This window comes from Fistularia commersonii, chromosome 24 (genome assembly GCF_037954325.1).
Source record: "Fistularia commersonii isolate RoL2024-O1a breed Wild chromosome 24, RoL_Fcom_v1.0, whole genome shotgun sequence".
NCBI classification, from domain to species: domain Eukaryota; kingdom Metazoa; phylum Chordata; class Actinopteri; order Syngnathiformes; family Fistulariidae; genus Fistularia; species Fistularia commersonii.
In genome coordinates this window covers 10,205,800-10,222,475 of record NC_141307.1, presented here as the reverse complement: position 1 = coordinate 10,222,475, position 16,676 = coordinate 10,205,800, and the positions used below count along the sequence as shown (strand labels likewise).

The following is a 16,676-nucleotide window of genomic DNA, read 5'->3' as shown; positions in this document are numbered from 1 at the left end:
GACTTTGAATATTGGGACTATGACAGGAAAAGGTAGAGAGTTGGTCGACATGATGCAGAGAGTGGATATACTGTGTGTCCAGGAGACCAGGTGGAAAGGTAGTAAGACTAGAAGCTTATAGCAGGCTTTAAGTTGTAATATCATGGTACTGACAAGAGGAGAAATGGGGTAAGAGTTATCTTGAGGGAGGAGTTTGTTAGGAATGTTCTTGAGGTGAAAAGAATGTCAGCTAGAGTTATGAGTCTGAAACTGGAATTTGAAGGTGTGATGCTCAATGTTGTTAGTGGCTATGCCCCACAGGTGGAATGAGTTCTGGAATGAGTTAGATGAAGTGATGCAGAATGTTCCCAGAAATGAGAGAGTGGTAATTGGTGCAGACTTCAATGGGCATCTTGGTGAAGGCAATAGAGGGGATGAAGACGTGAGAGTGAAGCCAGACAGCATAAGATGGTGATTTGTAGGATGACTCTGGTGACAAGGAAGGTCAAGAGAACAAAGGCAGAGCAGAGGACAAAGTGGTAGAAGCTGAAAAGGGAGGAGAGTTGAATGGTTTTCAGGGAGGAGTTGAGAAAGGCTCTGGGTGGTCAGGGTGAGCTTCCAGATGATTGGACAACAACAGCTTGTGTTATCAGGGAGACAGGTAGGAAAGTACTTGGTGTGTCATCTGGAAGGAAAGTAGATAAGGAGACTTGGTGGTGGAATGAGGAAGTGCAGGAATATATACAGAGAAAGTGTTTAGCAAAGAAGAAGTGGGATACTGAGAGGACTGAAGAGAACAGACAGGAGTTCAGGGAGAACTCCTGTCTGTAAGGTAAAGATAGAGGTAGCAAAGGCAAAACAAAGTGCATACGATGACTTGTATGCTCAGTTGGACAGTAAGGAGGGAGAGAATGATCTATACAAGTAGGCGAAACAGAGAGATAAAGATGGACAGGATGTACAACAGGTCTGTGTGATTGAGAATAGGGAGAGAAATGTATTGACAGATGCTTGAAGAGTGATGGGATGATGGAAAGAGTACTTTGAAGAGCTGATGAATGTGAAAAATGAAAGAGTGGCAATCCACCTCTCTCACACACTAACTACCTGTTGGTGTGAGAGAGGAGGGTGCAGAGAATAGGGTTAGATGGAGAAAGTTGATTCGCGGTGGCGACCCCTTAGGGGGAAAAACCAAAAGGAGAAGAAGAAAGATGATCTATCATAACAGTGAATAACACTCTCCAAACACCAGGCCAGGTAGTATGTAAACTGCTGAACCCATGTTGACACTTTAAAGACGTATTTTTGGCATTGCCTGTTGTCTCACACAAGGCGATTAAGACAGCACCATGTTGCCTAGCAACTGGGGCAAAGGAAGATGATGTAAGTATGTCTACACATGGTTTGTGTGTGTGTGTGTGTGTGTGTGTGTGTGTGTGAGAGAGAGAGAGTATGTGTTATGGTGCGCACTTGTGTGAGTGAATGTGTAAGAGGCAAAGCAAGCGAGGTAAATCCTTCAATTACTGGAAACATTTTTACACACACAAAGACAGACACAGCGCGCGCACACACACACACACACACACACAAAAAGACAGACAGACACACACACACACACACACACACACACACAAACAGATGCATTCATACACACAAAATGTATTATTGTTATCTTATTTTATTCTTATCATATTTTATTGTATGTTATTGAATTTAATTTCATAATTGTAATTTTTTTAACACAAAAAAGGACGATTTCGATCAAAAAAATTGGATTTCATTTGTCCCCCCCCTCACCACCACCTGAAAGTGGAAAATGAAACTTTGTTGTGCAGTTTTTAACCAAAAAGGATTAAATATCTCCAGATAGCTTTTTTTTTCCTAGAAATATGATCTAGTAGATTACCTACGTTCTAGTGATGACATGTGACAATTTGAAATGAAGTCAAGTTGTAATATTGAGACATTTATAATAAATAAAAAAAAACAAAAAAAAAAACATTGAACTGTGTAAACATACATACAAACAATTTATTATCCTGGCCAAACGGCCAGGATAAAGTGATGGCGGAATTACACCAGTCTATTACGAAGTACACAGTAAATTAACCACTTTCTGATCCGTTTATCGCAACAGAAAACATTATCTTGATGCGTCAACCGTGTAAAAATTATCAAGAGGCTGAAATTCCCACTTGTCACATGGCTCTGAAAAATTACATCAAAATGGTAAATTCATCAGATGGCGGCTTTTGAATGCAAAAAAAATCTTCCCAAAATAACAAGTTTCGAACACAAAACCCAGGAAACAGAGAGCGACATTGCAGTTAATCAGTCCATTTTTTTCAGCTGCTGAGAGAAAGATTTTGTCATAACCACCTAATAGTTAAAGCAAGACGCACAACAAATCCAATTTCTGTACCTAAGCAGCAGTGTGCAACATCACTTGGCAGTGGACACTTAGCCATTTACATGAGCAGTGAGAACACAGTTTTATTCAAAAAGAAAGTGTCAAAGTACACTGCTTTAAACTTTTTAATCATTTAACCAACTGTAACACCACATTGCCGAAAGCCAATTGGGTTGTGATTTTCTCTGCGCAACTGGCGGACAGTGTCTCCAAGATGTTTTCACCTCTTATCTGACAAGAGAATTTTCGCAGACATGTTTTATTAAAAAGGGGAAATGGAGGACGTGCTCCAAATACAGGGGGGTCACATTCTTCAGCCTCCATGGAAAAGTGTACTTAGGGGTGCTGGACAAGAGGTTCCCCCAAGTCGTTGGACCCCGGATCCAGGAGAGGCAGTGTGGTTTCTGTCCTGGCCATGGAACAGTGGACCTCCTCTACACCCTCGGCAGGGTCCTTGATGGCACATGGGAGTCTACATGTGTTTGGTGGACCTGGAAAAAGGATTTAACTGTGTCCCAGGGGCATCCTGTTGGGGTGCTCCAGGAGTACGAGGTACCAATCCTGTAATACGGACTGTTCAGTCCTTGTATGATCCTTGTATGCCAGAGGTTGGTCTGCATTGCCGGTTGACTCGTTTCCAGTGAGGGGTGGACTCCACCGGGACTGTCCTTTGTCACTGATTCTGTTCATAACTTTTGTGGACAGAATTTCTAGGCAAAGCGAAGGCGTTGAGAGGATCCAGTTTGGCGGCATAAGGATTGGGGCTCCACTTCTTCCGGATGATGTGGCTCGGTTGGCTTCATTGGCCCGTGATCTCGCTGAAGCGGTTCACAGCCGAATGTGAAGCGGAACGTCACCTCCAAATCTGAGACCATGGTTCTCAGCCAGAAACGGGTGGAGTGCTCACTCTGGGTTGGGGACAAGGTCCCACCTCAAGTGGAAAAGTTCAGGTATCTTGTCTGCTTCACCAGTGAGGGAGGAATGGAACAGGAGATCGACCGGCGGATGAGTTGAGCCAAAAGGCAAAGATCTCAATTTACCAGTCAATCTTCATTCCTACTCTCACCTATGGTCAAGCGCTATGGGTCTTGACTGAAAGAACAAGGTCAAAAACTGAAGTGAGCTTTCTCCACGTGGTGTCCAGGCTCTCCCTTTAGAGATAGGGTGAGGAGCTTGGCCAACCGGGAGGGGCTCATAGTAGAGACGCTGCCCAAAGGTGGCTCAGGCATCTGGTAAGGATGCCTCCTGGACCCCTCCCTAGTGAGGTGTTCTGGGCATGTCCAACCAGAAGGAGGCCCCTGGGACGACCCAGGACCCGGAGGGACTACGTCTCCAGGCTGGCCTGTAAATGCCTCTCCATCTCTATAGCCTTGACTTTGACACTTTATAGTTTTATTTGTATTTCTTATTCTCCCCCCCCCCTTTTTTTTTTTTACTGTTTATACAATTTCCTACTATTATTTATTATTGTTATGTTTTACTTGAAACTCTGGCACAACAATTTCCTTCGGGATAAATAAAATTGTTCTTATTCTTATTCTTATTATTCTTATTCAGCTGCTGCCCCTACAACCCAACCCGGGATAAGCATTAGACAATAGTTGGATGGATGGATGGATGGATGGCGATTTCCATCGGTACATGCTTTGGGTCCTGTCTTTTGTTTCCGATCTTGACAAAAGCATACCACCAGACAAATAACGCATCCAAATGTCTTTAAAGAAGTTGACTTTCTGTGAAACTGCCCAGGACTGAACCGAGAAAATGGAAAGTGACAAATCTTAGGATTCCTGCATATGTGTTTGGCATTAAAAGGCCTCAGGCTGTTTATCGGTAATGTAGTATAAAAACGCTAGACTAATTTCCATATCGCTGCAGTGATAAGAATCGTAAAGCAGATTAATTTCATTTGGTATTGTAGCTTTCTGCGGTCATACTCGAATAAACACAAAAAATGGGTAATGGATGGCGAAACCGGTACATTCGAACAACCGTCCCAGTTTGAATTTAGCCCAGGAGCTGAAGAAACAGATTTACCTTTCACAGGTGCAGTCGCACTAAATGTGAGTTTATCAAATTAATGACACCACATAAAAGACGTGGGAAATGAATCCATTTGGCCGATAAGGTACTTGATACTATCATCACAGTTGTGAAAAGCGAGCAAAGAAAGCAGGTAAAACCATTTGAGAAGCCAAAAACAAATAGCATTATTTGACACAGTTGGGAGAAAACAAACAGAAAAGGGGAAACTTTTTGGCTTTATATTACTACTTCAGCGAGCCAACCAATGACTTTAACTTCTTTATTCAATAAACTAAACAAAGACTTTATTCAGGATATATTATCTTTATGTCTTTGGGAAAAGCTTCAACATCACATCAGTCCAATGATTCCAGGAGCGAATTGTCATTTGAGAGCCAGACAGACAGATAAGGAGAGGTTTGCAAGTAATAATGAGATGTGGATGTAAAATTAATAAGACCTTTCAGCTGCTGAGGCTAACCTTTACCGAAATTCCCCTTTTCTCTTGAATTTTGAGTTACATAATTAAAAGGCAAGTTCACAGGGTCCAATGTGGGCGCCAACATTTTTAACCTTAACTTACCTGGGGAACAGCGACTGAATAATTCTTGGCCCTTGAGATGAACACTATGAATTTTATAGTCAAACAAATGTTGATGTTCAACCTACTGAGGTCAAAAGAATCTGTGTGTCAATGAGATGATCATTTAGAGGCGAACAACAAAGACAGTTTTGTTGTGTTAAAAAAACGGTGAGGAAGTCCATTTTTTGACATACAGGGTACAGTGATCCCTCGCTATATCGCGGTTTACTTTTCACGGTTTCGCTACTTCGCGGATTTGCATCGTGCATTGTGTTTCTGCATTCTGATTGGCTAAAAAGTCACTCCGCTTCCTCTCTACCTGCGCGTCAATAACGTTGCAGTTTAATATGTACACGTACGTAAAACAGCTTGCCAAATTTACATGACGTACGTGCAAATTCTCTCGCAATTTCGAGTTTCTCTAAAACCCATAATATTGACAAAACAGATTAAGTTAAACTTCTGGACATGCTAAGGGAAGGTAAAAGCTGTGCGGCTATAGGTCGGCATGACGGAATTAATGAATCTTCCGTTCGTTCCATTGAGAAGGAAGAAAAAAACATGAGGACGACAGCAGCAATGTATAATAGAGTATTTAATTGTCTAATAATTGTAAAAAAAAAAATAAAGGTATCTACTTCACGGATTTTGCCTATCACGGGTTCTTTTTGGAACGTAACCCCCGCGAAAAACAAGGGTATACTGTATATCAACATATTTTCAACATCTATTTTTGGATCACTTTTGCAATGTCATACATCTGATCTAATTCCAAAAACAAGTTATCATTCATGAAAAAAAATTCAGGCCTATCCAGGTCACTAATGACAATTTATCCTTGGTAAATTTTTTGAGCTTTGAGAAAAAAAACAACCAAATTGTCTTTATGGTCATTTAAAAGTCAGCAAATCGTCTTCTCTTTTTGGCCATTCCCATCAGGGGTCGCCACAGAATATCACTCCGCTCCATCTCACCTTCTCTCACACCAACTAACTTTACGTTTTCTTTCATGATATTCATAATCTCCTCTGTGGTCTTCGCAGTCCCCAACCCCCCGGCCACGGGCCGGTACCGGGTTGCTTGGTACACAGAAAGAATAAAAACTTACATTATTTATGTTTTATTCATTATCTGAGTATGGACACTGTTGCATTTTGAAAAATGACCAAATTCCTTCCATTCGTCTCAGTCTATGACTCACTCTTGATACATTCTTGAAACATATCACTGCTTGTCTCGATCACGTGATACTTTAACGCTAGTATTAAACCAAAAAGCTAGCTAAATAGGTAAAAAACAGACATCTTTGGAAAGTTTCTTTGCAAAGGGGGAAAGGACCCAGTGAGGACACAGAAGAAGAGCCTGTGACCACTAAGAAAAAGAAAGCTGCATTTAACAGAAAATACCAAGAGACCTAATGAAATGACGGATTTATCCCGACAGGTGATTTCCTATTTTTTTTAATATAGTTATTTATTTATTTATCCTTGTTGATGTCACTCCTCGTGCATGATGTTTATTTTTGTCATTGTTATTGTCAATCTGTTTCTGTTCTTATCCTTCTTGTCATTTTGGTGGTCTATTCTCTATTCTCACACACTTTTTTTTTTTTTTTTAATTCTGTTGTCTATTCTTATTCTTGTTGTAGTTCCCTCTGCTGTCAATCTATTTGTAAATGTCTTTTGTTATCTTTTAATTGTCTCTCTTATTTTATTCATACTCATATTTATTGCACTGCTGTGACAAAAGAATTTCCCCTATGGGGATCAATAAAGTATATTTTATCTTATCTAATCTTAATATTAATATGTATTTATTTCCGCCACACCTTAAAGGCCAGCCCATGAAAATACTGTCTGACATTAAACCGGTCTGTGGCGCAAAAAAGATTGGGGACCACTGCTCTAAGCCTCCTGCGTGGTACTTCCAATCTCCTTCTACCAATATATTCACCATCTCTGTAGTGTACACCTTGATGATGATACTCTTTCATCACACTCAACTCTTTTCTCCATCTGTTCCAAACTGCTTGCAAGCTTAAGTATGGGACAACATTAAATAACCCTGGTGAGAGCCATGACAAACAATACTATAAGCAACACTGAGGTCCTCCCTGAGGAACTAAGCAGGTATTCACATTACTCTTCATTTGCCCTTGAGCATACATGTGCTGCTCCATCAGTCGTGACAAGCCAACAGTGTTATGTCACATTGCATAAATCTTAAATTCCAAAGCATGCTCAAGCAAAAAAAAAACTCTCTCCCACAATGTGTATTTATGGAATAAATGGGCAATACAGCATACTAACAGAATAGTGATCAAACACAGGTAAACAATTACAAGGCATTTATAAATACTGTACATTTTTTTACCTTAATAGAACAAACCAGATTTTTTTCCTTTTTTATTTAAATACATCAAATTGCAATCGCAGAATAGCTACATCTGTAGCCTGCTGCCTTCTAAAGTGGATATATGTCCTTCAAGGCAAAAAAACAACAGGAAAAATCCAAAAGAAAATACTCGATGCTGCCATCATGTTCCTTGGATAACTGTATGTTAAAAAATGTGTTTTGAAATGAGCATCAACAGAATATTGCCTGCTTAAAGGGAACGAAAAGGACGAAAAGGCATAAATATGCTTAACTATTTGTCTCATACTAGAATATGTTATTTCTTTAACATTGCAATTTATAACACATATTTTAACCAGCCATTGATTTACTAGCGCAATGTGTGCTAGCTTGATGACACATAATGTTAAGCTCATGTTAAGCTTGGCTTTCCGTTAGCGTTTAACTGTGGCTCGGTACGGTACGGCTTTTGGGTGCAATTTCCAGTCCAAGGGAACCAAAGGGACTGAAGCGAGCATACACACCCTTGCAACACCCTTGTACAAGAAGAGAAGAAAGGAGTAGGAAATTTATTTCGGACACACACAGCTTCCTAAGGACCCCTAACTGTTCTGGCCCCAAGGCTCTGTGCTTGGACCCCTCCTATTCACTGTTTTATCTGACTTCTAGGTCGGATCATTCGCCGCCATGGTCTCAGTGTCTATTCTTGCGCTGATGACACACAGCTTTATCTGAGCACTTAACCCTCCAAACAGTTCCCCTGAGGGGAGAACCTGGATGCCATCCAACCTACTCAAACTGAACAGCAATAAAATTGAATTCTTGTTCATGGCTCTTAAATCAAACCTCCGGAAAATGAATGATATCCTCCGTGACATCGATGACCAGCCTTCTCACCCATCCCCAGACACTCAAGCGGGACATCGAGTCCATCAACAAATCTGCCTTCTTTCATCTAAAAAAATCTCCAGACACCGCCAGTCACCCTCTGACTAAGTCTTTCAGAAAGCCCTGGACAGACTCCAGTATGTCAAGACCTCAGTTACGAGCCCATACAAAGTCCTAGCAACTCATCATCCCAACTCATATCCACCTCCACTGGCTCCCGGTCATGTTGCGAATAACCTACAGGCTCATCCTCACCCTCAAGGCCCTCGGTGACCCTGTTCCTAAGCAAGTGGCATACCTACTTCACATGTACAAATAGTCCTAGACATTGAGACCCTGAGGGAAAGGTCACCTGTCCGTCCTTCACTTGAACCTCCGCACTTTTTGTAGCAAAGGCTTCAGAGTGTTGGCAACCACCTTCTGGAATGTTCTCCTTTCTGACCTCTTCAATGCCCCGTCTCTGGATGTTTCAAAACATACCACAAAACTGACTTCTTTAAACAAAACCTAACAGATACTCTTGGAATTGAACCAGGGACCTTTTTGCAGAAGTGTTAAGCACTTCGCCACCCTGCCACCCATTATTAGCATTATTATTATTGTCTGTGGAGGTTCTCAGTCATCCAGGTCATGGTCAATTCTTGTTAAAATCTTCTTCTCATAGCAACTGGACTTGATTTTCTTCGCTTGAAGATGTGTCATCTCTCATCGAGGGTTAGGGGCCGGTCTAAGTTTCGATAGGTTAGGCAAATGGGTGAGTTGTTGTGTAGAAACTAAGTCAAAGGGAGTTGTGCTAATGGTGGTGCCGTTAGGTGGGAACAAAGGTACACCTCCTACCGGGGACATATCTGGATCAAAATTTGAAAAGGTGTAGCCAAAAATTCTCAGAATGTGAAACAATGGAGAGAAACCCTTCTGATGACATGGACTGAGGCTCAGGTGGTAGTTGTCGGGGCCTGTTGGTCTAATGGTGTATCTTTCTGGTTTTGGTTTGGAAGGTGCAGATAGGTCTCGTCTATGTAAGCAAATTTGTCTTGGGATGGATCCCAGTAAGGCATTGTATGTCGGCGAAAGGTTATGCCTGAGGCCCCATCCTCTGGTTAGAGAAATTTTTTTCTGTTTTGACAAAGATTGCCTCTTTGACTCCTAACTTGAACCATCAGAATGTGTCTGTGGAGGTTCTCAGTCATTTACATCATGTTGAATACTTCTTGTATATATCAAATACTAAATTTAAATACTAAATCGCGTTGTCGTGGCAACTGGACACGAATTTCTTACTTTCCCCCCTCACCCTTTGTCCCTAACGAACGACATGCCCACTAGCATAACAACCACCTTAGACTTAGTTTCTGACGATCAACTCTTTACATTTACATAACAAGCCACCATAACCTAGACCCACCCACATCCTGGCAGATAATTCGGGAACTCCCCACAGGTCATTAGAACTGCAGAAGCATCTTGGGTGAGGGGTGAAACATTTTCGAGTGAAGAAATTCAAGTCCAGTTGCCATGACGAGAATATTTTGACAAGTATTAAACATCAAAATGCAGACATTGGTGTCTTGAAAGGAGAGGCCCTTGTTCTTCAGGAATAGATGGCCTACGGAGTCCTGTCCTGAAGAGGTGGCTCTCCTGTGTTGAGCCATTTGTTTGTGGAGATGTTGTTTCATCTACCCAAAGGAGACGACAAAAGCTCCCAACTCCCCCATCACAAAATCCTCATAGTCCATTATTATTACTGTTATTGTTGTTATTATTATCATATGATTAACTGGAGGGAACAAAAGTGCATTTATTTTGGTTCTGCCAAGGGATTTTATAGACAGGAAATGTACACGACTACGTCGACAAAAAGTCACCCCCACCACTTATGGGTACCTGCGAGATGCAGTATGCTTCATCCCTGCTGAGAACCTGTGTTAAATTCAGCAACATTAGTCCACTGTGCCCAAGTTGCACTTGCTCGCTTAGAAATAGCAACTGATGCATACCCCTCAAGCTAATATCTATGATCTCTTGGAACTTTTTCACATATGCTGGAAAATAAAAACAATGTCCGAATTTCAGGATCAGACTACAGGGAAACAAGCCTTTGGCAAATATTTATCAAACCTCACCATGCCCTTCTAAAGGGCTTGCAGTCAAATTGTTACATTACCCCTCAAAAGCAAACTGACTCCATTAAACCATGATGAATGGACTATGGTATGGCTTGCTGGCCATGCAAATGTGATTTATTCTGAGCTGGAATAGAGTGATAAAATAGAAAACTATAAGCCCATACAATGAATAGGTACACGGTGAACAAAATGTGTTCACATAGGCCATGTGCCCTTGTCGCCATTTTTTATAACCAATTAGGTTCAACAAAGTGACCTTAAATAACATAGAGATTCAGAAAAGTAATATTCAATTTGTAAAATCACATCAGTATAGTCACAATATATCACACAATGCAAAATGGGTACATCTGTTAAAATTCCCCAGATTGTTTACTTTTGAGTGTATTATATTCTTGAGTGTATAATATATGAAGTAATGGGGGACTGATGTGGAACAAAAGGGTATTTTTAAATCACTGGTAATCTACAACCATTGACGATAAATGTTTCACTATTTTAACGGTGAAATGCTTTTCTTTTTGAAAAAAGAGTGTGCACGCAAACGTGTCCTTACCGTGCATAGGTCTTTGTACTGCATTTTTTGGAACTTCGTATCTGCATTGCCGGCACATAACTCCACATATCCCAGCACCACTTGGAACACCGTGTTATGAATAGCCTGGGTGAAGTGCATGTGCAACTGGTCCATGGCAGTCTAGCGGGGACAAAGCCAAAAAGAAGTTTGTCAAAAATATCAAGTTTTGAATTGCACTTGATACGTAATGCAACGATTAAAGTTCTATATTGAATTCTTAAAGCGGTCGATCCAGACAAGTCAAACATTTTCATCAAAGTGAAAATTTAACTTTGCTTCAACAGTATCACATATCCAAGACATTTTAATTTTGCATTGGGAACTGAAATCCAGCAGACCTTAATGAGAAAAACAACACCAAAAAGACAAGTGTTTACAATGACATAAAGGGTATATCACCTATGTATCCATATTGTGATGGTAATTACTCCAAGTACTTGGGAGTATCAACTCATTTACCTCATTTACAATCTGCTGTAATTTTGGATTAAAAAAAAAAAGATCGTACCACTGGGATGAAAAAATTGGTATTGATATAAAAAACAGGAAGTAACCACAAGGTTATGTTTAAATTTCAGAGGTGAACATCTGCCACTGTCAAACCCTGTTCGCATCCAAGGTATTTGGTCCAATGTGGCTGCCAGATCAAGATTGTGACAGTGAAGCAACTGCGATAAATAACGAGTAAATGAGTAAAAGTTGGCATTATTTGGCATAATTTGGTTGGTGGCTGTTGAGTTATTGTGCAGACCGTGAGTGGAAACGCACAAGCACATCCAGCCATATGTGACTTAGTTAAGTATTTGTTCCCGAATATCCCCTTTTTGTTGTGACTCCCCTGAACTTTACTTAAGCATAATCAAGAAATTTACGTTTTGCAGCAACTTAATTGCTTTTGGACGGAACGGCAACTGAATTCTGCTCAGAAACAAATGTTTTTTTGATAGGAATTCATCCATATCCTCATTCTCTATAAGTAGAGTAGCAGCTTGGGAGGAAATTGAGAGGCTTCGAATCATTTATATCAAAGTATCAATTTACAGGACAAAAAAAAAAAAAAAAAATCGAATTAATTAAAGAGAGCTGCAGTTAAAAAAGGAATAGTTTGACCATTTTTTTTTTAACTATGATTTCTATGGAAGAACATTGCAGAGCCCCTGGTAGGAATCCTATTGAAGCAAAAATACAGAATCCACTTCCTGTTAGGTAGCAGTACAAATTGCCACGAATTGCCAACAAATGTTCGATATCTGCGTGGAACATTTGTTTACACATCCAATGAGATTTGGAAAACATATCGCCGAAGCTCCAAGATCCGTTATTCGGCTTAAAGGTCACATGACTGACCTGCGTCTTGCCGAGGAGTGTGTAGGCCATCTGGACCTTGGTGTAGTGCACATCGTCGAAGTGTTTACATGTCTTTGACAGGGCAACGTCCAGCTGCTCCTGAGGTCAGAATTAGATGGTTGGGGGCGTCAAAGACAAATAATTTATTTACACTGCAGATGAGCAGATATACCGTGTAGCTGTAGCTGCAGCTTACAACGGTTAAAATTATAGATTTACTATTGTAACACATACAGCTCATAAACACACAAAGTAAAAATATCCTCAATTTGGACTGTCCTTTTTGCAAGCATTTATCTAAATGACTGATTTACCTTTGTTTATTCACAAACTCAAATATGACAGGCAAACAAACGAGCGCCACGGTGAATGCCAATGTACGCCTATGTGTCGAAGGCTGTTGTTTACAGACAAAAGTGTAAGTAATTAATCTGATAAAGCTGAGCGGCATCGGTGCAGAGAAAATGACTTTGCGTCGCCATTTATCAAGCACAAGTATCAAAACGGAGTTTGGAGATGAAGTAGATATGGATTTGGTGCAGGAAAATTCATAACAGTGACATTCAGAACGTTTCAATATTTTGCAGGCCTGGAATAACCGAAGTAAAATGAAAATGTCAAAGTGAAGGGGGGCTCCTACAGTGTGCAAGAGAACATTTTTTGCAACGCTAAAGCTGTCTTTGCAGATTGGAAAACAATTACATAATCAATTTAGAAAAATAGCAGAAAGGCACTTACCTCTATTTGCTCCAGGGTGTCCTGCAGTTTTGAATTCAGTTCACTGAGTAAAAAAGAGGCAGATTGATTGTAAGATATTGAATGCTGAACCAAAATATGGTAGCCAAGAAAATAAAAAAAAAAGAATCAGATTTCATTCAAATGTTATCATCTAAAAATGTATAAAGACAAAATAGCTTGAAAGATTGTGGAACTCAAGTGGAAATCTGAGAATGAAATGTTACATAGAATCAATGGAAAAGTGAATGTTCTTTGAAATGGAGGCCTAGCTTTTGATTTGCATATAAAAGATCTAATCACAAGTGGTCACTGCAGGTGCATGTGAAGATACAAATTTAATTGCTCAGAACTGCAATTTTGAATCTTGATCTCGCCAATTCCACCCGGACGAGCACATTCTCACTACAAACGAGGGTTCTGAATATTAAACTGTCCACTTTCCAAAAAAGAGCGTTTTTTTTTTTAAATCTATCGCCGTCCATTCTGATGCAAGAAGATATAAAACACAAGGTCGTCCCCTGGATAGAGACACACTGTAGAGAGAGCCCATATTAAAATGTTGTTTTTTTCTTTTGAGCAGTGGGTGTAGTTAGAACACAGGCTGGCTGGAGAGCTTTCACAAACACATGGACCTCTGGTTTTTGCACAAAACAGAAATACTAGAAGTTAAAAGGTGCCATCATGTTCTCAGACTGCTTTGTGTGAGAGCAGTAAGAGAGCACAGTTGGGGAACAGCCGGAGTTAAAATCCCATCTAATCAAACTATGATTCACATCTTCTCCTTATTTACATGGTGAGACAGACGAGTGTGTGATTTATTGCCTGTAGTGTTGACAATTTTATTATATATCTTGATGTATTATTTGAGATATATACTGTGTATTAAAAACATTTTCTCTGTAGTCTAAATACGTGATCTGGAGGATCATGAAGCAGAGTGGGCAAGCCACTTTTTGAATCACTTTTTAGACCTTGTCAAAAGACAGGAAATTTGTCAGTGCCCCTCATGCAAAAATAACAAATATCAATATAAAAGTTTGTCTATGTGGACGTTTCGGAGCTATATTTCTGACCATGAATAATATCCATCCAGCCGTCACCTGCCGCTTATCCTGTACTCAGGGGATTCTGAAGCCTATCCCGGCTGTCATAGGATGAGAGGCAAGGTAAACCCTGGACTGGTCGCCGGTCAATCTCAAGGCCTACATATAAGTAGACAGACAACCATTCACTCATGGGGCAATTTTTCCCAATTTTTTTCCAATTAACCTGCTGCATGTTTTTGGTCTGTGGGAAGAAACTAGCGAGCCCGGAGGAAACCCATGCAGACACGGGGAGACCATGCAACCTCCACACAGAAAGGTCCCCTTGTCAGAATCCAACCTGGGTCCTTCGTGCTGCCAGGCCGAAGCTGGAAACACTGCACTGCCATGCCGCCCACCATGAATAATAATTTGTGCATATTGTGTGTATGTGTGAACTTGAAATATTCCTCTCATTGGTTTCAGTACATGTTGTGTACTGAGAAAATATACGGAGAGCAGATGCCAGCATTTGTAAGCAGCAGTATGGTTTCATGCCAAGAAAGAGCACTACAGATGCAATATTTGCTTCAAAAATGCTGGTAGAGTACAGAGAAGGTCAGAGGGAGCTGCACTCCACCTTTGTAGACCTAGAAAAAGCATATGACAGGGTGCCAAGAGAGGAGCTCTGGTATTGTATGAGGAAGTCAGGAGTGGCACAGAAGTACAGTATGTTAGACTGGTGCCGGACATGTATGCAGGGTGTGAGACAGCGGCAAGGTGTGCTGTAGAGAAGTTCAAGGTGGACGTGGGTTTCCGTGAAGGAATTCAATCATCCAGGTCGCAATCGATTGTTGTTGTGGCAACTAAGACCAACAGAAATACACTGGAAAACCCCCGCAGTCTGTTTGAACTTGAGAAACGTCTCGGATGAAGGGTGAAACCTCCTCAAGGAGAGCCACCTAAGTCAAGTTGTCATGGTAAGATTTGACACCGAGGACGCTGCGGACAAGATGAGCCGGTCATTGAAGCACCAGCCTACCTACTGTACCATAAACAATACAGAAACCTTTTCCTGAGAAGGCACAATTTGAAAAACCGATCAGGATGTTTATTTTGGTAAGTTACAGTTCAGGCATTTTCTCCCAAAAAGGGGAAAAGGGTCAAATTTTGCATGTGGAAAAAATCTAAATGAATATTTTTGAGTGTTTGTATGTGACATATATATGTCACATCAAAATGGCTACACTTCATTGGAACAATTTAAATTATGGTCTACAGCAGTTCCTTCATGATTATTTTGCCAACCAATGGAAACCAATTGGATTCCCATGCAACTCCCTCTTGCACCACATCCTCTTGCAATCATCCGCTATTAAACCATCTCCGTGCCTGTGTTTCTGCTTCACAGGGGGTCTTCACCAGGTCATCCTATTTTCACATCGTGCCTCGTGGTGGAGGTAGCCCGAGGGAGAGAGTGTTCTTAACAAACTGCTAATTAAGCGGTTTTGCCGCAGTTGGGGGGTATGAAAGACGAGGGCTGGGCAGGAGAATCGAGAGGAGAATCAAAACGGTGTCCCACAGGTTGCTTGCGATGAAGATACGCAAATGAGGATGGCATTTCTGCGAACCTTGGTCATCTAAGACTTATATATCAAGATGTCTGAAATTGATTAAATACAAGCATAACAATATACCACCAGTCAAAAAAAAAAAAAAACGAATGCTTTGTGAGAAAATGTCCTGACGATATAAACTTACAATACTCTAACTTGGAAATCTGTAAGTTAAACTTAAATACCAATGACCGTCTAACATGAATTGAATGAAAAAGTTTAGAAATATTAAAACACCACCAGAAATATCTAATTTGAGTCTGCATTTGGCAAAAAATAATAAAAAAAAAGAAATCCACCCCAAGGCATGTTAGGTATCAGAGATAGAAGCTAAATTGGGAATCAGAGAGAAATCAATCTCAGGCAATCGCTGATCATGTTGTGACAGCTTTGGAAATACTTGTGAATAGCAAAGTGAAAGACCCAGAATAGTGCTAAGCTAATGTTTTCATTTCTGACATCCAGACTAATAAATGAACTGAGGGCCAAAAGCTAGATCATGACAACGTTCAATTGTTTTCTTTACAACTGCCTTTATATTTAGCGAAAATGTCTGTAGCCAGACTGCATGCAGGCAGCAGCACAGTCCAGACAGTAGGGACAGTAGCTGCTGGTAGCCAGTCTTGCGCTTTTGAAATCATCCCTGAGAAAAATAGCTGTCGTCCAGACAACTGTGAATTTAGTTCTTTGCCTTTTTCCAGCTCATCCTGCTTTTCAGAGGGAAAGTCGTATCGTAGTTTCAGTTTCTGACTTGATTCGGCTCCCGCACTCGTGTTTTAACCTTTCTTTAGAAGAAATGATTTGAATGGCTAACTTTCTAGCTAGTTCACTGGGATTAGCAGTTGCTACCGCATGGTTGACTGCGCCTACATGGTGACTTGCGGGGGAAGGGTTATGTTCCAGAACCAAAATCTCTGGAGTAGGGACCATTTTATGATTCATAAATATTCTAAAGCCTTAAGACCCACCACACACTCTTATCAAGCGTTCCAACACTTTATCAACCTTTC

At 40.7% G+C, this 16,676-nt stretch overlaps 1 protein-coding gene across 2 annotated transcripts in view; it reads right to left on the bottom strand.

Annotated features, from left to right (window-relative positions):
• vps50 (VPS50 EARP/GARPII complex subunit) overlaps positions 1 to 16,676 on the bottom strand; it is a 108,046-nt gene that overhangs the window by 59,501 nt on the left and 31,869 nt on the right. For both annotated transcript variants that reach the window (XM_086171418.1, XM_086171419.1), the window contains exons 10-12: positions 13,029 to 13,071; positions 12,291 to 12,389; positions 10,923 to 11,063 (exon numbers count right to left, since the gene is read on the bottom strand). In XM_086171418.1, the coding sequence (XP_086027544.1) occupies positions 10,923 to 11,063; positions 12,291 to 12,389; positions 13,029 to 13,071 (283 nt within the window). The remainder of the gene's footprint in view (positions 1 to 10,922; positions 11,064 to 12,290; positions 12,390 to 13,028; positions 13,072 to 16,676) is intronic.